At 39.4% G+C, this 22624-nt stretch overlaps 1 protein-coding gene across 1 annotated transcript in view; it reads left to right on the forward strand.

The window, feature by feature from the left end:
• The first annotated feature begins 931 nt into the window (after nt 1-931).
• Nucleotides 932-22624, forward strand: part of LOC143215543 (dynein axonemal heavy chain 1) — a 149784-nt gene continuing 128091 nt past the window's right edge. The window contains exons 1-23 of the mRNA XM_076437752.1: nt 932-1540; nt 1842-2029; nt 2733-3007; nt 3859-4188; nt 4332-4461; nt 4944-5114; nt 6256-6603; nt 7649-7864; nt 8007-8266; nt 8635-9106; nt 9290-9614; nt 9773-9904; nt 10259-10579; nt 11152-11329; nt 11411-11543; nt 11686-12231; nt 12847-13073; nt 13383-13625; nt 14203-14316; nt 15271-15526; nt 16584-16746; nt 17366-17476; nt 20224-20315. Of these exons, the coding sequence (XP_076293867.1) occupies nt 1492-1540; nt 1842-2029; nt 2733-3007; nt 3859-4188; nt 4332-4461; nt 4944-5114; nt 6256-6603; nt 7649-7864; nt 8007-8266; nt 8635-9106; nt 9290-9614; nt 9773-9904; nt 10259-10579; nt 11152-11329; nt 11411-11543; nt 11686-12231; nt 12847-13073; nt 13383-13625; nt 14203-14316; nt 15271-15526; nt 16584-16746; nt 17366-17476; nt 20224-20315 (5280 nt within the window). The 5' untranslated portion in view covers nt 932-1491. The remainder of the gene's footprint in view (nt 1541-1841; nt 2030-2732; nt 3008-3858; nt 4189-4331; nt 4462-4943; nt 5115-6255; nt 6604-7648; nt 7865-8006; nt 8267-8634; nt 9107-9289; nt 9615-9772; nt 9905-10258; nt 10580-11151; nt 11330-11410; nt 11544-11685; nt 12232-12846; nt 13074-13382; nt 13626-14202; nt 14317-15270; nt 15527-16583; nt 16747-17365; nt 17477-20223; nt 20316-22624) is intronic.

Here is a 22624-nt window from a genome sequence, read left to right on the forward strand (position 1 = left end):
AAAGAATAAAATTGATAAATTTGAAGAAGACTCAATAGTCTTCATTGAAAGTCTCGATAAAAATTTCAAAAGTATGAAGGACGAGTTTAAAAAGACAAAAGAAGTTTTGAAAAATATTAGTAATCAAACTTACCGTTGTTCCTTGAATTGACAGTTGAAGGTAGGCCAGGGTAACTGTAGATGACCTCTAGTCCACCTCTGGTCCCTCCGGTTCTCCTGGCGCTCCTGGTCCCGCAGCACGTCCGCTCACCCCGCTTCCCACGCCCCGACTGACTGACCACCGGTGAGCTCTCGCCGATCTACCGAGCTCGAGCGGCGCCCCCCACTCCGCCGAATATCGATCGATGTCGATCGCCGTGACAATTATTGAAAAATTTATTATTTCCAGCTGGTTAATGTTTATAACAATTCTATTTGACAGCGATGTCCACAAGCAATCCCTTGGCTATCTGACCACCTAATTTTTTAGTCAAAGTGGCTAATAGTTTTCGTGATACGTAATAACTTTTAAACCATGAACATTCGCACGCATTAATTTATTCGATACAATTCACAGATAAATGTAATATATCTGGCTGTTTAATGTTTATAACAATTCCTTTTTCTAATGATGTTAACGAGCACTCGCTTGACCATCTTGCCATCTAATTTTTTCGTAATAATAGACAATAAAACTCGAAATATAGAATAACTTTTAAACCATGAACATTCGCACGCATTAATTTATTCAAAAAAGTAAAGTCTTTTCAAAATATTTCTGTCCAGATCGATTCTTGGAACATTTATGTATAAAAAAGTGGAAGGTAATAATTCTCGTTTATGAAATGTTTTGAAATTACGAACTGAGGTGTCGCGTATAAAATTTGAAATAGGAATTGTTGATTTTCCTAAAAAATTATGCTTCAACAATATATTTCCAGGAATTCTTTGTCCTTGAGTTTTGCTTTTAATATTGAAACCAACATCGTCTGAAATATCTGCTCGGTACAGAATGTAACAATTCATGATGATCAATATGGTTCCGTGACGATTTGCCTTCTCACCGACGAGAATCTCCTCAGTAGCCTTCTGCACCGACGAGATCATGTCGATGGCCTTCTGTTGCTCACTCCAGTCAGAATATATCTTAGAGGGCGTAAGAGAACACCGAAATATTCGAGTGACACGAACTTCCATAAGGCTGGCAGTCTTTAATAGTATCTGGTCGGCGCTAGCAGTCGTTAATAATATCTGGTCGGTGTTGGCAGTCTATAATAGTACCTCGTCGGTGTCTTAAGTGTGTGGAAAAATGCAGTAAAATTCTAGGAATTTACCATCAACAACATCATGGTTACCGACCTAATATCGACAGTCGGTATGTCGCTAACAATTTCAGCGTTTTGTCGTTATGTGAACTGGCGCTATTCAGACGTTTGAACGTTGCAAATGACGTTTGCCGAAATTCGCATTGTGTCTGCTTTCCGTTAATTAGTGTCATATACGATTAAGAATATGGAGAAGAGGTTCAGAAAACGAGGTTACTATTCAGAAATCATCACAGGTAAGAATTGTTTATTATTACAGCAATTAAGGACATTACAATTTTTCAGATTGTATCGTTACTGCGTAATCCTTTTATTTATTTTTGACTTTCTAAACTTACCGTTGTAATCGAACGAAATGAAAGAATCAGGGATAAACACGCGTAAGAAACACACTAAATTATTCACAGCACTAATTATGTTTTGATGAAACTCTTACCTACGATTTCGGTCAAGAAATATTTTTTATTGTATGTATTGTCTATGTTCAAAGTGAACCGAATTCTGAAATTTCACTTTCAAAATTTAAACGATGCGCAGGTACAAAGCAACATCCGGTGAAACCGGAAGTTTTTCTACCAGACATCGCACCAAGAAGAAGAAAACTTGCTTGGCAGGTGCTCACAGAGCACCATAGCGCTCATGTTCAACATTTACATGATCCGACGACGTATCAGTTCCTCGGGGAAGCTAAAAGATGGATGTGCTTCGACGAGGATCGATCCATCGTGAGCAAAGATTTATAGAACTTTTCTATTTAGATATTGTGTTTAACGTACACTCTTTCTACATGGATTAACCCTTCTGACCCGAAGGACGTACGGTGTATTTACTATTTACGTCCTCACGATCTATCGTATGCGGATGAACGATGCTCGGCGTACGTCCTGCTGTAACATGATGAATTTTCGTCTTTTTATGATTCTACGATACATATTGTGAATAAAAATGGTATTTATATAACGGTATATTTATTATTACAGTATTATTATCAACGGTATTATATGTATATATTTAACATCTTATTCAATCATTTTTTGATCCTTATTTACAAATCTTTATTTTATTTTCAATTCGCGAATTATTATTTTATGAAATTATTACAATTCGCGAAAATAGTGCGGCGTCGTAATAGACGTACCTCCGTCGGGTCGGAAGGGTTGACACATTATAAATGAATATATTTTCATTTATATAACAACTTCAATATATGCATACCATAACGAATATACTCGTCATACTGACAATGAGCTGGGGAAACCGAAGTGAGGCATTTTTAAATATTTTACTTATCACATTGATCACACTTCGACTTTTTCATTCGTTGTATTCTTTTTTTGTCCTTATTTCTAAACAGTATTAGATGTCTGAAAATTATCGATACATTTTAATTTTCTCAAAAATTGATAGAATCTTTTTTCTCTCGTATAGTCGTTCCCGGCGGAGACGTTCACGCCAAAAGTGCAGATGGAGCTGAACGTCGAACCGAAACGATTGCCAAGGAACATTGAAATGGAAAGAAAACGCAAATTATATCGAAGTTTGAGGGTCGAGGACGCTTTGGAAGCGATCGGTATTAAGTCCAAGGACGTGCTACCACCATCCGCCATTTTGCCGCTGATGACGCGAGAAGAAGCTTATGGTTTATTTAGCACAGCTCATATTTTGCCGTTGGATTTGTTCGATGACGAGGAATACGACTGTAGGTACAGTAAAATAAAGATTTTCTTTGTCAATTGTAACGTATAGAGGAAAGATGTGAAAATATTGTATAAGGAAAGACAGAAAGATTAAAAGATAGAGAAAATGTAAGGCAGCAAGTTAAATAGATAAGGAGATAGCAATATATACCCAGAAAGCGCGAAATGCTCGGAATGTACTTTGTATTAGACAGCACACCGTGCAAGCAGAATACCATACATCTGATTCCGAATAAGGCTCACAATCAGTATATGTATGCTTGCACGGTGTGCCGGCACAACTCGAGGGCAGGACAAGGGAGATGGAAGGCACACCGTGGCGTCATTATAGAGGGCAGGTCGGTCGCATAATGTGGCGGATGTGGTAATCACGATAAAACACAACTAACATATTAATATAAACGGATTTTTTAAAACTCGATTTTGTAACCAAAAATTTTGAAATCATTCACTGTCATGTGTACTGTTAGGTAGAATGTTCATGAATTTTTTCGTAATTTTTTGTTGAGCACAACAGAAGAAACAGCATAATTCTTGTGGTAGACAGGTTGAAAATTGGCAATATATTAGTACTGTATAGAAAAGATAAGGCAAGATATAGGAAGGTAGAGTGGTGAAAAATTAGCAAGATAGGAAAATAAAGATAGCAAGACAGCACTATAAAAAACATTTCAAGATCGAAAGAACGAAAGAAAGCGAGAATGGAGTAAACAAAGATATAAATGGAGCTGAAGGACAGAAACTGTGAAGCGGCGAGGCAACATGTTCTCTTTTAACGAGGATAATAAATTAATAAGATAATATCGATGCTTCGTCACGAATGCATTATGCTTTCACGATGCTTTTAATTGGTGTAGGACGATCGAGGATTGGTTGAACCTCGGCACAATCGACGGGAAAAGGTCTCCTTTGCCCGCGACTGTCTTCGTTCCAACGTTCCAGGAGGAGGAACAGAAGTTCGACAAGGCGAGCCACATGCTGGAAAATTTGTTCTCCTGGTGCAACGCTGCTGTGACTGACTATAATTATGATACTAAATTATGGTCGGTGATCACGTTGGACGGCAAGAAACGGAAGTACTCGATCCCTAGGATATACATCCGGTTTTATGCGGAGGATCCAAGGATCTTCGCGAAGAGAATTGCTGCGGCCATTGAGAACAGGAGAATTGCCGAAGAGTCTATAAGGTTGGTAACATTGTTTTCGGTTAGTCATTATTACAGTAAAATTCTTTGGACCTTTCTGAATAACATATCGCATTATGAATAACATGTTTAGTGGTAACTATAGTCTCTCTTCTTTCGATTTATTTTTGTGATTTTTCGTTTAGGTATAATTTCTGTTTGGATTGCATGAAACTGGATGGCATGCAGAGTATGACTGAAGCTGTGAAGGACGCCATTGTTCAGAAATGTTTGAACCGAAACTACACGAAGGTCAAGGAGAAAGTTATGTCAGCTGTACGTAACTGTTTCTTTTTGACCATGTCACTCATTCCTATTGCATCATTCAAAAAGTATCGTTATTGACAATTGTTGAAGAAAATTGAACAATAGGGAGACTAACGCGTCTAGACGGAAACATCGTGGCTTTCGATTTAACGAAAATGATTTGAAGCGATAAAGTTTATCGACTTAACGTCGAGGTAATCCAAAGCACCGTGACTGGTCCAAACTTTCCTAATTATCTAAATCTCGTCAAAGATACGATCGGCGACAAATAGTCAATTATTCTCCGCCAATTTGGAAGTTTCTCCCGTGAGTTCGAGTTTTATTGTCGAAGGCATGTCGGCGAAATAACTAAATTACGAGAGGGTGAATCTCATTTGGAAAGTTTTGCTCCCTTCATTCGATTTCCTTCGCCTTTGCCCTCGAAGGGCACCCACCCTTCGATCAGCAAAGTCATTGGCACTGTCGCGGATTTAACAACGAAATTTTTTCAGCTGCTCGAGGAGATCTCGTTGGATTATCAACGAACGATGTGCGACATCATGTGGCGGCGAATGATCAAGCAGAACCCGGAGCTGTTTAAGTTTATTACATGGACGCCGAGCGTCGAGACGGAGAGAACGCCTATACAGGGGAAGATCGATACTGGCATGAAGAATTTTCAAGTAACATTTCCTCTATTCTGAAGTGATTCTCCACTTTTTGGGACCACTTGCTGGTGGCATTAAAATTAACAATGTTACATTAAAACAATGTCTGAATGAAATTTTCCTAAATCAATATCTAAATGAAAGTGTATTTACACTGAATTCTTGTCACATTTGTATAAAACAGTGATAAGCAACCGGCAGAATTCAAACAGGACCGCTGGCCGCATTTGGTCCTGTAGCATACTGCCTTCGTCCACGATTTTCGATACATTGTTGTTAATACCCGGCTATTTTTTTTTTAGTATTCGACAGTCTTCGCTGAACTGGGTCAGAAAACACATTCTTCATATTATATAACGATCTAGTATTTTCATATTTGCCATGTGCTCGAATTCTAGAAAACGCAAAATTGAAAATGAACATCGGCAGTTTATCGGTAGTTGGACATACGATTATTTTTTACTTGTATAAAATAAAGTGCTGTTTGTCTGATATGCAGTGAAAAAATATCTTTGTTGAAGAAATATAATATTAAGAGACATTATGAAAGTAAACATTCTTTATAAAATTTAATAATTTGCAAAGACAGTTACGCAAGGACATGGCGCATCAACTGTACACACATGCGCGCGCGCACACATGCACAAGCGAATTTAAATTTAAAGCCACCAAAACTTCGAAGTACTGTATCCATTGCAGAGACGGCAGTTCATGCAAGCTACTTTGTTAGCCTTTTGGCAAAAAAGATGAGACCCTTTTGTGACGGAGAAATGGTAAAAGAATGTTTATTGGCGATAGCAGATGCTGTTTTTTCCAATCAAAAGGATATAATTTCCAAAATTAGCTTGTCTCGATTTACAGTCGCAATAAAGGAATAAATTCGTTAAAGAGGCACTAGGAGACCGTAGCGCGAAACGCAGACTGAAATTGGAGCTGGCTATGCAACAAAATATTTAATATTGCGTTCGTTGTGGGCCGCGTGTAGTATTAGGTTTCCAGCTTTTGGCCCATTGTAGTCCGCGGGTTGCTCATCACTGGTATAAAGTATTAACATTTGACAATTACAAATGTACATTTAGCAGCACATTCGACTACGAGTTAATGCATTTATTCATCACGTAAGATCATACACAATTTCGAATTTCTGTCTGTTCAGGAAACGAAAAAGTTCTGGCACTGGTACACGTTATACGTGATGAGAGAAGTTTACGAGGCGATGTCCTGCATCGGGGTTGAGTGCATGTATGCAACTGGATTGAGCCTATTTGCCTCGAACGTCGGCAAGACTATGAAGCTATGGGAATTCGAGGACATGCAGAACCTGGCTGTCGCCACAGTGGTTAAGAATCTGAAAGAACCGTGGCTCGAGAAGATTACACAGTCTGTGAGGTTATGTCTGAGAGATATTGGCAAGGGTTGGTTTAATCTGGATCAAAAAGTCCATGATGTGTATGATGTGATGAAGCTGAACCGTTTTATGAACCTTGCCACGTTGAGAATGCAGGTAAATAAACCGTAAATAGAGTTATGGCACTTTCAAGTTGGTTCTGTTTTAATTTGTTATAAAAATGAAATTGATGAGTTTATAGTGATACTCAATGAGTGTACTAAGAAAGTTTGACGTTTGTGGGAGGAGTTAGCAAGAAGTAGTAGGAGGAGCTAAGAAGAGTTGGTAGGTGGAATTATCTAGGATTAGTGGGGGAGATTAGGAAAATTCGTAGATTCAAGTTAAAAAGAATTGGTGAATTGAAGAATACATGGGAGGAGTTATCGAGAATTAGTGGGCGGGGCCAAGAGGAGTTGATGGGAGGAACTACAAAAATTGTGGACATTGTAAAACGACTTGTAAATTGCGAAATGCATGCGAATATTTCTTTTTCCAATCTTTGAATGAATCTTTTTTCTGACCACAACATTTTTAATACTTTTTTTCAAATGTACTTAACGGTAAAATATAATCATAAATATGGCAGGTAGTAAAAAAGCAAACCACAGACAACCGATTTTCTAAACACATAATCGCCTCTTCTGCAGGAACTTATACGTGAGCACAGAATGCTCTGATATTAAATACAATGCGTTATTTCTCTTATAAATTCATGCTGCATTTTCTGTCACAGCAGCATGTTACTCTGCAACGACACTAATATTTCCCCAGCTCATAAACGGCTAATAACGACATCATTAAAGTCAAGTATAATTGTTATTACGTCATAAGGCTTCGTACACAACTGCGAACGTTTTTGTAAACATTTTCTGACGCGGTTAAACATTACATATTGAAATTGCGTGATTTGATAAAAACACGTGACACGTTCACATAATCAAATAAATACTTCAAATGTTGCTGCATTTAACTCGAAAATAAGTATTGAAACAATGAACAATCTGCAACGCATTTACAAGCATAGCCTATGAATTTGTATTGTATGTCTACTGCAGCCCATCAAACTAGTTTTCAATTGAATGAAATAGAATTCACTTGTGGGCATTCAAACGTGCAAAACGACTTTTATTGAGTGGGCTCAAATGTGGAAATTTCTGTGCAGAACGCGTTGCGAGTGATGGTGGAGAGCTCAATCAGGAATTTCGGCGATAGTTTGGAGAATCCTGCGCTGTGCGTGTTGGGAATTGAAGAATCATACGTCTGGGGCGAAAATTTCGTCGATAGCCCCTTCAAGTCTGTCTTTCAGCCAATATTCAACATAGAAATCCAAATGGCCGAGAAGGAAGCGGTTTACTCCACCGAGCCACTTCTGTTTTCAGTGAGTTCAGTCCTCAACGCGACTGATAAAAAAATATAAATAGTACTTGTATAGCTCACTTGTATAGCTAATAGTTTTTTTAGAAGAAAAATGTTGAAATATTAGTCGATTATCCTGTTTTACACGAGAATCTCCCCTTAAGAAAGCCATTGTAGAGCTGTACGACAATGCATTGGCCAGCACCCACCAGATTCGGCAGATACATCCGTTTTTGCTGCCGGCGCTGAAATTCCCCAAAGACATTTACCTGAGTTCGGTTGGGTTGCTCGATGAAGTAGTATGCTGGGTACGGGACCGTTTGCATTTGGCTTATACGTCGTCCGCAATACCCTCCATTGCATACGCCGCGGAATTCAATCGATTCCTCGAGCTGTACCACCTTGACGTTGCTAAATATGTCGAGTAAGTCGTAGTACGAATTTTGAGATTATTGCAACTAGCTCTAGTTGTATTTAACACCTCCCGATTATTTAACTGGACTCCAATTGTACACGAATGCACTATATTGTAACTAACTCCGCCCTAATCGCAACAAGCTCCACCCAATTATGTCTAGGCTCTTCCCCAAATTGTCTCTAGCTCTTCCCTAATTGCATCTAGTCCCGCCCAATTGTATCAAGTCCACTCCAAATGTCTCTAGCTCTCCCCCAAGCTCCGCATCAACTCTCCTCAGTCCATTTCACAAACTTTGAAGTTCGCTGTCCACATTTACGTCTTGAATTCGACAGATCAAACCAATGTACTGACCAAAATTCTGTCTTCATTTACAGAGAGTTCATGCAAGACGAAGACCTCACCACACTGGACATAAAGGACACAATCACGTTCCAGTTGACGATGATGAAGAGCATCGAAGTGAAACTACCGGATCGGATCGTCATTGGGCCGTTCAGCGTGTTAGTGAGTCACCTGAAGAAGTTTCTGATGCAGAAACGACAAAACTGCGCCACAGGGTTGCTCGAAATGCTCACGAAGAAGTTGCGCGCTGAAGTTGAGACGATTTTGGACGAGTATCGAGACATAAGAATCAAGCTGAAGGAGCAACCGCAGAGCATCGAGCACATTTTCGAAATACGCGACTGGATGGAAACGATACCGTTGAGGGTCCAAGAACTCGAGGGTAAGATGGATAGATTAAAACTGGACTTCGACGTGCTCGACACGTTCTGGTGGAACCTGTCCGATGAGGACTTCGAGGCCAAGTGGGAGGCCATCGGTTCACCTCGACAAATTCAGCTGCAGGTAAACGTTCAATGGGGTTTGAAGTCATTCGAAGTCGTGCGAAGTTGTTTGAAATAGTTTAAAATTGTTTGCCATTGTTTAAACTGATTCAACTTCGTTCAGAAACGTCTTCATCCAATTGTACCATGAGTTCTGCGAAGCATAAATCGCCAGTGAATCGACGAATTCATTCTCTTTTCACAGATCGAAGAAACGAACTTGCAGTTCATCGAGGAGCAAGAGAAATTCTATAGAATCCAGGTCCAGGACGAGGTGCTGCTGCTCGAAAAGATCGACACGCTGGTGGGCAACGTTCAGAACATTGGCTTGCAATCGGACATAAACCGAATACACGAGACCGCGCTCGACGTGAAACGTGTTTGGAAAGCGATGACCGAGTGCCGTGAGACGGGTCTGCTGCTGAACCAACGGCAGAAGCTGTTCGGCATGAAAGTGGTGCCCTTCGAAGATCTGCAGAAGATCATTAGGGACTTTGAGCCGTACAGAAGCTTGTGGGTCACCGCATCAAGCAAGTATTAAGATGTCAGATGCATTTAATCATATTCTCAGCGCTTGTATTTGTGTACAGGATGACTAAGGGTGGTTCTCTGTTTCTCCGAGAGACTGCAATCGTCACGATTGCTGCATTCGTATGACTCTTCGTTATTGATTCGTTGCGTTTTGTAGATTGGCTGAAATGGCACGAGGTGTGGATGGACAATCCCCTGATGAACGTAGACGGCAGCCAAGTGGAAAACCTCGCCATGGAGATGTACCGGATGATCAATCGATCCGTCAGAACGTTCCAAGAACATCCCAGTATGTCAAAAATGATTAAAAAATTGACCGCGTAGTCTAGCGTGACAGCTGTTTTTTTCTAGGAATTGTTTAAAAAAATTTTAAAAGCATTCTGTAAAAGTCATTAACATCAGCTTGGCACCGATTTTAATCTTGGAAAGATTTTTAGTTCTCGAATTTTTATAACTTCGTCAAAATGGATCTGGCAGTAACAATCCTACTTTCCTTTCCCCTAAGTTATTTTTCTGAAACGTGATTTTATAGCAACACGTAGGCAAAAATGTCGGGATGGCATTTTAATCGATAATCTTCCAAGTTTTTTTTTCGGGATCACTATCGTCTGCTTTACAATTCAGCGATTTCATCTTCGGACAGAGGTGCAAGCTGTGGCGATATCGATCCGGGACCGTATAGACGAGTTCAAACCATACATCGGATTGATAAAATCCCTCCGTGATCCGGGAATGAAGGATCGACATTTCGAGCTGCTGAGCGCTCAAACCGGCATACAAATTGCGTTGACCCCGTCAATGACGTTCCGATCCCTGTTGGTTCTCGGTATTGAACAGTTCGAGGAACTGGTGAAAACGGTGGCTGATACCGCTGCGAAAGAGTACGCCACAGAACGAACTTTGAACAAAATGATCGCTGAATGGGAGCCGATTGTCATGGAGATATTGCCGTACAAAAACACCGGTGAGTCTGTGGAAAAAATTTGGGTCGACAGTAACGGGAACGGTATCCAATGTCGGTGACGATATTCTGTTAAAAATTCATCGGAACTCTGCAGAGATGAAAAATACTCGAAACGTGTTCGAGTTGCAAGCTTGCGATGAAAGTGGGCGGGGTTGACGAGAGTTAGAGGCGGGACTACGTAGGGGAGGGGGTTGGGAGAGGTTGAGGGTGGGGTTAACTAGACTTGGCTAGCGGAGTTGAGCTAACGAAGTGAAAAAATGGGTGGAATGAAGGAAAAGTAATACAGGTTAACGAGACTTAATGGGCGTATCCAAAAATGGTTTGATGGGGGGAGCTAGGAACCAATGAAAATCAATGGGAGGTGCTTCGCGGACACAACATGAAACTTTTTAACTTCGCCAATTTTGTCTTCAAATTCAAAATTCTATCATGATTGCCAAGGAAATATCACAGATTCGTAGAAAGTTCTGAATTTGTCAGAGGATAACGATATCGCGCTCAGTAGGTGAAGCGGAAGGCAAACACGTTGAAAAGAATTTTTTTGCAGCACATCTCTCTTTCTTGATTGGTAGGTACATTCATCATAAAAATTGCGGAGGAGACCATGATGCTCCTGGAAAACCATATCCTCGGCGTACAGCAACTTAGCTTCAGCCCTCTGAAAACCGCTTTCGAGGACGAGATCAACGAATGGGAGACCAAGTTGAAGTTAGCGCAGGAAGTGCTCCTCCTCTGGATGGAGGTGCAAAGGTAATAGGCGGTCGCGTGGAGCCGTCCCAAAGGGGAATTGCGGTTAAATATTTGACGGGCGGTAACAGGAATTGTTTGCAGAGAGTGGATGTACTTGGAGCCAATATTTACATCCGAAGATATCAGCACACAATTACCCTCCGAAGCAAGGAAGTACAACGCCATGGAACGAAACTGGAGGCGGATTATGAAAAACGCACACGACCGCCCTTACGTAAGTCCTGATTCCGGATTGAAGTTTCGCAATTCAATTTCGAGAGACGATAATCTCTGACATTCTTCCTTGAAAAAATTCCCACAGATTTTCTATGTCACGTGCAGGGAATTTTGTTGAAATTGTCTGTTTTTGGGAGCAGATCATCCAGATATGTCCCGACAGGAACCTGCTGGAGAGCCTGCAGGAGTGCCAGAGCCTGCTGGAGGTGGTGCACAAGGGTCTAGCAAATTACTTGGAGGTGAAACGTCGCGTGTTCCCGCGGTTCTACTTCCTAAGTGACGAGGAGCTGTTGGAGATCCTGGCGCAGGCTAGGAACGTGCACGCTGTGCAGCCGCACCTCCGCAAGTGTTTCGAGAACATTCAGATGGTCCGGTTCGAGAATGATCTTCAGATTACGAGGATGTACTCTGCGGAGGGCGAGGAGGTCATCTTGCGGCCACCGATGTATCCCGAAAGGAGCGTCGAGTTTTGGCTCGGCGTACTAGAAAAAGTGATGCGCAGCACCATCCAAGAGATCATTCGCCAGGCTCTTCAGCTGGTGGAGATCGCCCCGCGGAAACAGTGGGTTTATATGTGGCCTGGACAGGTGACCCTCTGTTGCGGCCAGGCCTACTGGACCGCACACGTTGAAGAAGCCATTCGCGGGAACCGACTGCCTCATTACTACCAGGAGATGCTGGGTCATGTACGTTCCCTTTATGCTCTCTAATTAATACCATTATTTATTTCATCTGTATAGGTTTTGTCTGGCAGTTATTTGTAATCATTTGTGGTTAATTTATGAGGGCGACGTAACAATCTTAATGTTTAGGTCATTTTTCATTCTATGTAGACCTACGATTGTTCGACTCTGCTACCGTCACGGCTCATGGTGTCAAGTATTAATGGAGATAAATTCGAACAATGATTAACTGGCTTCTTGCGTTTCTAAGACTTCTGAAACTAGCTAAAATAGTTCATCAGTCCATTAATTTATCAATGTATCAATCCATCTATCTATGAATCCATCAATATACCAATTAATCAATTTATTAGTCAATCAACCAATCAATTAATTTATCAATTCGTGAATGAATCAATTCATCGTCAGAATAATCAATTCGTCGTTCAGTGTATCAGTTAATCTGTAAATAAATGAATCCATCAGTCAGACTAGTAACCAATCCATTAATTCAGCAATCCATCACCCGATGGATACTGTACAAAATCATATAATGTACTAAAGCGACCTTAACGTATTTGTGTACCGCTCCTCACACCTCTTTATCGTTCCTTGACATGAAACGATGTTCGCCCGTAGTTGAACAACCTGCGCGAATTAGTTCGTGGCCAACAAACGGAGATACAAAGACTGATGCTGGAAGCGGTGATCACGATTGAAGTACACGCGAGGGACGTCACGTACAAGTTGATCGAGGAGGGCGTATCGAATGTAAACGACTTCGATTGGATATCGCAGCTGCGGTATTACCTCGTGGATGACACTGATCTGAAAGTGCGGGCTGTCAACGCCGAGTTCCCATATGGGTAAGTGGTGTATGAGCAGATGTTTGTGTACAGCAGCTCCTCTCCTAACTCGTTGCCTGTTCGAATTTTGAGAAAGTCAAAACGCATGAAATTCAAGGTGCGAACCATGAAACACTCCTAACATATTACATCAGGCCTATCAAAAAGTGATGCTATTTTTGTTTACAGATTTCATAAACATTGCCATCTTACCCTGATTTCTTATTTTATCGATTTGTCTCTTCCAGAAACATCTCTATTCGTCATTTCGATTATGCCAGGATTTGTAGACTGTTATTGTTAAAGCTATTTTGATCTCGCTTGTTGAAGGTACGAGTATCTGGGCAATACAGGCAGGCTGGTGATCACACCCCTAACCGATCGATGCTACCTGACCTTGACTGGCGCTTTACACTTGAAATTTGGCGGTGCGCCTGCAGGCCCAGCCGGAACCGGTAAAACGGAAACAACCAAGGATCTGGCGAAAGCATTCGCGATTCAATGCGTGGTGTTCAACTGTTCCGATCAGTTGGACTTCATGTCCATGGGCAAGTTCTTCAAGGGTCTCGCCAGGTAACTCGTTATCAGCCACGGGTATCATTCTCACGTTTAATCTTTCGGGGACGACTATGGATTTTCACTTTTAATTTAATATAATTTAGAGTTTTTGATATTTTCCCTAGCTATCTTTACATCCTACAGATGATGCGTGAAAACACATTGCGTCTGATACTCTGACATTCTGCAATCAATTTTAAAATGCTTTGTAAAATATTCTACACTTTGAAATATTTTACATTTTGAAATATTCTGTTTTCTACATTTCTATATTTTTCATTTTCCTACATATAAAATATCCTACACTTTAAAATTTTCTATAAAATATTCTATATTTCCATATTTAAATCGAGTCCGACTGTGTAATTTGGAAAATCATTATTCAAGTGAAGTCTCTCAAGTAGTCTCTTTATATTCAGTTGGGTGATCACTTTGAAAGAATCGCACCTCAACTGACTCGAACGAAAAAAAGTCAGCGGATCGAATATCAAAGGCTGACAAAATTTACTGAAAAACAAACGAGAACCTGATAGCCAATTTGAGCTTGACTGACGCGCGATCGATAAATGCGATTACGTTCGACGAATTTCAGCTCCGGCGCGTGGGCGTGTTTCGATGAATTCAACAGGATCGACATCGAGGTGCTTTCGGTGATCGCGCAGCAGATCATGACGATCCAACAGGCACAACAGATGCGTGTTGACACGTGAGTTCCTATGTATATTTTGATTGTTCTCCGTAGTATATTTCGTGCTGTCCGAACAACGAAATGTGGGGGGACGTTCGATTGAGATGTAACATGTAACTTTTCCCCGTAAAAAGATCTTTCGCGTTCCATCAATTCAACTTTGACAATGAAACACGGATTTCGAGAATCAGAGTGACACAGTTACACATTTCCTACGAATATACAACATATTTTACAGTATTTCATCTTATTTAATTGTCGATGTATATCAAGCTGCATTATGTCGTTTATTTCACTTTGAATGCAATATGTCACGTATTACAAGTTACACATTACACCTTGCAACAATAAGTCTACCAGACACACCATCAATTTCTGAATTCCTACGCCAAAGTACCAATAAACAAATCTCCTAATTAATCAAGCTATAAGCCAGTATATCAATTTAATAATTTTTCAGTCTACCAATTGATCAATTTATGAATCAGTCTATCAATATATTTATCAATTAATCAATTCATCAGTCAGTTCATCAATATATCAATTGATCAATCGATTAATCAATTCATTAGTCGGTCTATCAACCTACAAATGTAACAATTTATCAATTAATCAATTCATCAGCAAGGCTATCAATCTGCCAATTAATCATCCATCGATTAACCAATTAATCTATCAATTAATCCAAGCAGTCTATCAATCAATTGATCAAATCATCCATCAGTCAGTCTAACAATCTATTCATGTATCCATCTACCAATTAATCATTTTACGGATCAGTCTATCAATCACTTTATCAACCACGAATATTGTCTCATTATCAACGAAAAGATGCACTGATTTGAAGGTGGCCTATCAAACTTCTTGCATGAAGAATTCAAAATATACATATATACGACGTTATTAAAGAACAATTCAAAAAGAATATTGTATCCGTGTACTGACAAAACGATTGAATAATTCCTGTTTCAGTTTCATGTTCGAAGGAGAGGAGATCGTGTTGAAGCCATCCTGCGCAGTGTTCATCACCATGAATCCCGGGTACGCTGGTCGCACCGAACTTCCGGACAATTTGAAAGCTCTGTTCCGCCCCGTGGCTATGATGGTGCCGGATTACGCTTTGATTGCGGAAATTTCACTATTCTCTTATGGTTTCTCCGAAGCAAAAACCCTCGCAGCTAAAATAACAACCACGTTCAAGCTCAGCTCTGAGCAGCTCAGCACGCAGGCAAGTGTGCTTGAAATGATCTCGCTAGATTGTCGTGTCATCGCTAATTCAACAATTGCCGTTCGCCAGGGGCTTACAAAATGTTAGACAACGCGTTAATCTAAGTACTTACACGCGTTTCAACGGGATTGGCAAGATTGCTCTGCGAAAATTTACTTTACATCAATTCTTGTACGAGGGGGATGTTCAGCAGTCTCGTGCAGGTCTCGTGCAAGTCTCAGGCAGTCCCTTTATCTAAAGAATATATACAAGATGTTCACTTTGTGCTTAATCAGACCAGTTGTATGAAAATATAATTTCGGAATCTTGTCTGTAACGAAAAGATACCATTGAAAATTTATGTAATGAAAAAAAGAAATATGTTGACTAATTTTCGTATAATTTCTTTCAATTTATCCTGAATATACAGGGTGTCCACTTCGTAACTCTCCACAGTAGCATCTGTTCAACAAATGGACATCATTGAAAATTTATTGATTGCAAGAAATGGGTACATTGACCAATATTTCCATGTAGTTTCTGTCAAATTACCCAGAATATATAGGCTGTCTACTTTTATAACTGTCTGTAATATATTCAACAATAAGACACGTCTGAAAATTTATGTGTGAGTCAAGAAACATGGACCAAGTATCACATAATCGCTGTTAATTTATCTACAACATATCGGGTGTCCATTTCGAACCCTCATCAATCTCACAGAACAAGTTACGAAAATCCATGCGAACCCAAGGAAAATAAATAGAAAGAAAACTTTATTTAAAAGAAATGCCAATTCCCCCACTCTAAAACAAAGTTTTATTCGCCGACCAAAAACGATCAAATATTTTCACAGCCGGGCATCCACGAGCGTGTTTACGATGTAAATGTAGATTCCGTTCGCCTTCGATCATTCGAAGTGTATCTGTTTCGAGCGGGCGCCCGCAATAATTCTCGCGAAAGCCACGCCCACTCTCGCGAGGCCCGGCCCGAATTTATGGCAGATTCGCGTTACTGTGTTTACAACAAACTTCTAGAGGATCACGTCCATCATCGAGGTTTATTTTCGTCTTTGTAGGATCACTATGACTTCGGCATGCGGGCCGTGAAGACGGTAATCGCCGTGGCGGGAAATTTGAAAAGGGAACAGCCGGATCTGAACGAGCAACAGATCTGTTTACGAGCGTTGCGCGACGTGAACGTGCCCAAGTTCCTGAAGGATGATTTAACGCTGTTCAACGGTAAGCAACTTCCGTCGACATCTCCGTGTTACATTTTTTCGCATTTATTTACTGTCGTGCGAGGATTATGCTGTGACGTCTGATCTCTCCGTTTTGCCGGGATAGACAATTTAAAAGGCGCCTGGTATTTTAAGCACTGAAATAAAGTGACGTCTGGGAAGTTTTATTTAGAAGAAATAAACTTCGCGTTCCGGCGAAGTTCTTTGAAACATTGTATATATAGGGTGTCTTTGCCAAATGGAATAAAACATCTGAATATCAGCCTCATTTACTGCTGTATGAAAAAATGTTCATGCAAAGATACCCAAATGTCTTCGGTATTTTTTTAATCGACACCGTATATATTTTCTTTGATATTCTTGTAGAGCATCAAAAGACGTATCCAACGAGTACCGTGACCATGCCATTATGACTATTTGATTTCGAGATATTTGTCTCTGAAAGTTAAGTTTTTTATTCTTTCAGATACAAATATCTCGAGATTAAATAATCATAATGGTATGGTTATGGTACTCGTTGGATTCGTCTTTTGACGCTCTATAAGAATATCGAAGATCGCAGACATATTGCAAAACTTTACGAGATCATGGCTTGACTGACATAATTCTGTTGAAATCAGGCATCGTGTCGGACCTCTTTCCATTGTTAGAAGAGAAGCAAGTGGATTATGGCGTCCTGGAAGCAGAGATACGAGCGTCGATCGTTAGAATGGGCCTCGTGGAGATCGACGGTAAGACATTTTTCCAATTTAACAAAAAGTCATTTTTCTGGCCACTTAGCACGGTCAGTCTGATTTTTGAGACATTTCCGATGATCGGGCAAAACAATGTTCCCAACAATTGGAATTCGGTATTCATATGTCTACAAAAATTCCAATATAAGAAATTTGAAAAATCTTTCTTATGTATTAAGAAAAAAGTAGAGATCACCTTGATTTGTGAAATGGTAATATATATTTTCGACGTCATAATATTCTAGCTGGAGTCGAGAACAATTCAACGATCTACTATACTAAAATAAATTTTGCCACAAAAAACGGGTAAAATCCGTTGAAATGATGAACGTCCTAGTTGTTACAGTTTCGTTTGTCAACTAGAACGAAACTGTAACAACTAGGACGTTCATCATTTCAACGGATTTTCTGTCTTGTTTTGCTTATCACGTGACGTTATCACGCTTGAATTATAATCACAATTAAATGGAACGTTTCTCTGTCATGAGTATCAGCTGTTCCCCTTTCAGTTCGTAACAGTTGCCAGCCGTGTTGTTACAGTCTGCAACTAGTAGTTCATGCGTCGCTCCGAGTAAATAACGAGCGAACCTTTGTTACCCGGCTGGGGTCTCTGTTTCGATCGGACGCTGCGCCGAGCTGGAACGAACGGGTTCGTTCTCTGGTAATTAGGCTTCTAGGCATTTCCTCGTCGAAGTAATTACCGTGAAGACGACAACACACCTCGGCGATCTGTGAAATCGCCGATTTATCGACTGCTTGTTAACAAATTGGTCAACTTCCGGTGTGAAAACGGTGTTTGCGAAGACGTAACTAACTATTTGAAGGGAATTTTTACAGGATAAAAATCAGGTATTTGTTCTGTGCATGCTCGGCTGCAATCTACATCCATTTGCCACCGGGGATTGCAGATTTTATTATTCCAGTTTCAGAGAAGACAGAAAGTCGTGAGTGAGTCGAAAAGCATGTCGTTCTCTTAGTGCGTTAACGGTATTCTTATTGGCTTCAAAGTTTAAATATAAACAAGTTTATAAAGAAAAACTGTTGTATTCGATAAAAACATTTATCTAGCTTTTATGGTTTTTACAAAAAAAAAATGGTTGAAGTTGGAAACTACCCATAATTTGTAATACGTTAACGTAATACATTAGTATTATGTCTTGTTCGCTTAATAATTCTTTCAGCACGTTTGACCCCTTGCCGTATCATTTTCTTTACAGTTACAGTGATTAAAACGTCTTCAGCACCACAAATGTCGTAGAAGGGAAAAGAAAATTTACATTTTTTGTACGACTACATTTATTTTAATGCTTAAATATTGATTACAAACGAATCAAATTTGATTTCATTTAAAAAGAAAGACTTGACATTCATATTTGTTAGAGTTTGTTTGAAATCTTCATCACAAACGTGACTCGTCAAAGTACGGCAAGGGGTTAAGCGTACACAATTTTATAAAAAAAGTACTGTTGTATTTGGAAAAGTCCAGAGAATCTTTCCACGTTAAAATAATAATTTTAAAATAATGTTAAAATAATCCCCTAAGTTCTCTCTACGGTTGAATTAAAGAAAATGGTTAAAGTTGAAAAGTGCATATCTCATAATTTTGAAGTGCATTAGCACAGTCTTGCTCGTTTCACACAATTGTAAAACGAAAAATTATTGTTAAACTCGAGTAGTATGAAAAGAGATTTAATGCAAAAAACTTGTCAAGGTTCTAAAAACAATTTCACCTTCTAAAACCTCGACGCTTTCGTTGAAGTGACTTGATTATCGTTGCGCGCAAAAGGGGATAGACAAGTTTTTTGTGAATAGTTCAAATTGCTCGAGCTATCGCCTCGTTTTTCGATCATCGACTCGTTCCTTTCTGTTGACGATCTTCATTTGCGGAACTTTTCTGACGTAATTGGTTCATCGTTGAAGTCGAAGACAATTCGAGCCAAACAAAGAGTCGGGAGTATTTTCAGGGGATAAAACTTTGGCCACCAATCACTGTGATCGTGTTTTGCTGTTCCGGGGTGAAGGAAAATCTTCTTCGTGAAACTTTTCCCATCGGTGCCTCCATTTGTTACCTCTTAGGTTGATAGAGAAACCGATAAACGAAAGATGTTGTCTTTTGTTCTACCGTGTTCTGGTATAGTAAGACAGTATTTACTATGGCGGACTTGGGACCCAATCAGTGCAAATCTAATTTTGTTATATTATTTTATTATTATCTATTAATAAAGCGAGGAATGTCTCAATGTATTTGAAAAAGAAGATATTGTTAGGATTTCACTTGACGAACCCATTGTTCGTTCAAAAGTATTTTTGCTACTCACAATTTTCTGATGACATGTCTACCAACATATTCGCGACATTTCTCAGATTAAAACGAATCCAAAACGCGATGCAGTTTATTCCCCATTTAGGTACTTGGTTAAACGAAATTGTAGAACCCCGATTATTCGAAAAATAGTGGAACATCAATGTTTGGAAAACTGAACGGTGAAAAAAGCAGTATAATATACAGCACGATGTACAAAGTAACATTTTAAAGTACATTTGACGGTGACTGATTAGTTCGGATAGTCGAGGTTCTACAATTTCGTTGATTAAACGGATAAATGGGATCATGTTCGGACTCATTCTAATTAGGAAAATGTGACGAACACGTCGTTGTATAAGTTTCGTTGAAAAAATCATTAGGCGTAAAGAGATTTTATTTTAGTATCGAGAGGTTTAAAAATCGGACTTGTCGTTTCCAGAGTTCGTGAAGAAGGTTATCCAGCTGTACGAAACAACGGTCGTGCGGCACGGATTAATGCTGGTGGGTCCAACCGGGTCGGCGAAGACAAAGGTAAGTGCAATTCGATATTCGGACGAACCACTTGAATTAAGTCGGGCCGTAAGCATCCTCGGTGACGGATCATGTGCAGTGGCTCTCAACTGTTCATTCCTGAATTATTTACTTACTACCATAGAGGTGACACATACACAGTCTCTTCAAACAATTTTTTGATTGCATTGTATACCCCATCAATTATGAAATGTGCCTTTAAAAAGCAACTTTGCAAGTTAAAAATTTTTTATATAATATTTATTTCAATATTTTTATAATATTATTCAATATTATATGAAAAGTAAAAAATAATATTTTGACATATGCCGTTGAAAAGTAACTATGCAAGTTACAAAAATTTTATATAATATTTCTTTTAATATTTCTTTATGACATTTGTTCTAACACCAATTGTTCCAACACCAATTGTTCCAACACCAATTGTTCTAACTTCTTGAAAAGATCCGAGTCGTTTGATTCACTTTTAAAAAAGGTACATATTGTCTTTTTGTAGCATGAATACTCCTCAGAGTACCTAATGGTATTATTTCACGGCGGGTTGAGAACCATTCACGCAGTAGAATATCTGAGCTAGAGTCTCCTCTCTCTTCGTTTTATCGGCAGCTTAATGTTTCAATGAGGTGTCGAGCATATTCGTTCCACGGAAAATCCATTTTAAAGGATTTCCACTCGGCCGAGGGAAAAGAGACGGTGGCACGTCACGGAGACTTCAAGGTCCCCGCGACCCTGGAAAAATTGAAACCTTGTCTTCTCAATTAAAATAGACCTAACTAATGATGGACCATGTCCAAGAATAACAGTAATTTTCTTAAGACTCGTTTTTAAGTGGGATAGTTTATTATATCTTTGTTTGGAAAAAGATAGAATATCACATATCTTCTCGTTTTCTATGCGGTGTCGAACAACTTCAAAGAAAGAAGAGGGGATAGAGATTTTCTTGTTGCGAAGAAAACATCGCGTCAATCTATATCAAAAGAAAACTGTATTGATCAGTTCACGTTGTGATTCGGTTCGTGATGTTACTGTATATTCACTTTTCCTAACTGACTTAATTGAATGTACTCGTGAATGGAGTCGTTTCATTCAATTTATCGCCTTGCGCACAGTCGTAAAAGGATGATACCATCGGAAGGGGATGGAAATGGTTGGGTTAAACCATCGAGTTAGGCAAAACTCGTCGGAAACCGGCGCGTTTGATGAGACAGCCAAAACCAAAGACCTGCGAAAACCAAAGGAGATTCTACTTGTTAGGGAACTGTAAGTCCTTCGAACTCACACAATGGTTCCATCAACCTTTCAGTAGTCTAAGCCGTCTTTAGACTACCATCATTGCGAAATCGCTCTTAACACTACTTATCTATATTAAATTACTAATGCTTTCGGCGCAAAGTTTCGGTCATTTGTTGCTCGATTTACAAAGCTATTTTGCAAACTACTTAAACTAATTCCGACGTTTCGATCTTTATTCAAATCTACTACTTGTTTATCTCCATATTTGCTTCAATCGTGGCACAGTTTAACGAATTTTAATCTCTTCTCTGTTCTAGTTTACAGAAACTTCGTTTTCAGATGAAGGTTCTAGATTTTTATGAATTTTATTTTTATAGTGTAAGGTTCGGGAATATTTAGTGTGTAGAATGATATATTTTCCAATAACATTTTACGATCACTTAAGAATATATCCACATTGTGTGTGTGTACAATGTAAGTACACTTCGTGATGAATAAATCGTTTTTCAAAATCATATAAAGCGTTACTCAAATGTTTTGTCAGGTGTACTGGAAACGTTTAAGCCTAGTTTAGGCTTTGAATCATTGCATTGCGTCGCCTTGAATCGTTTCAAAGGTCATGGCGTGTCTCTTACGGAATTCAGTGAGGCATAGTCCTCTCTATCACGATGTTCAAACACGTCTTACAAACTGGATAAATTACACGGCTGCCTCGCAATCGGTTCCCTAAGGTGATTAATCAGGATCACACGCATGGCTCTTGATGCGACATGGTGATGCACACGTGAACTGCATCTAATACAGATCACTTAATCGTGAAAGCTTTCCAAAAATAAGCTTTCCTTTCAACGAGACCGTTGAACGTTGATAATCAGATGTTTTTGAGGTCACTGATAACGAATCTGACATCAACAACTAAAAATTCATAATAGTGGATTCAATACTAAGCACATATGCTCTGGAAACTAGTTTTTCGTAGTCAAAATTAAAAAGACACACACATCGACATTTTTCAACGTAATTTTGTATATAATTATATTTCCTATTAAAATTTATATGCTCTCATTCGAAATTGT

The sequence above is a fragment of the Lasioglossum baleicum genome, chromosome 2 (assembly GCF_051020765.1).
Source record: "Lasioglossum baleicum chromosome 2, iyLasBale1, whole genome shotgun sequence".
Classification (NCBI taxonomy): domain Eukaryota; kingdom Metazoa; phylum Arthropoda; class Insecta; order Hymenoptera; family Halictidae; genus Lasioglossum; species Lasioglossum baleicum.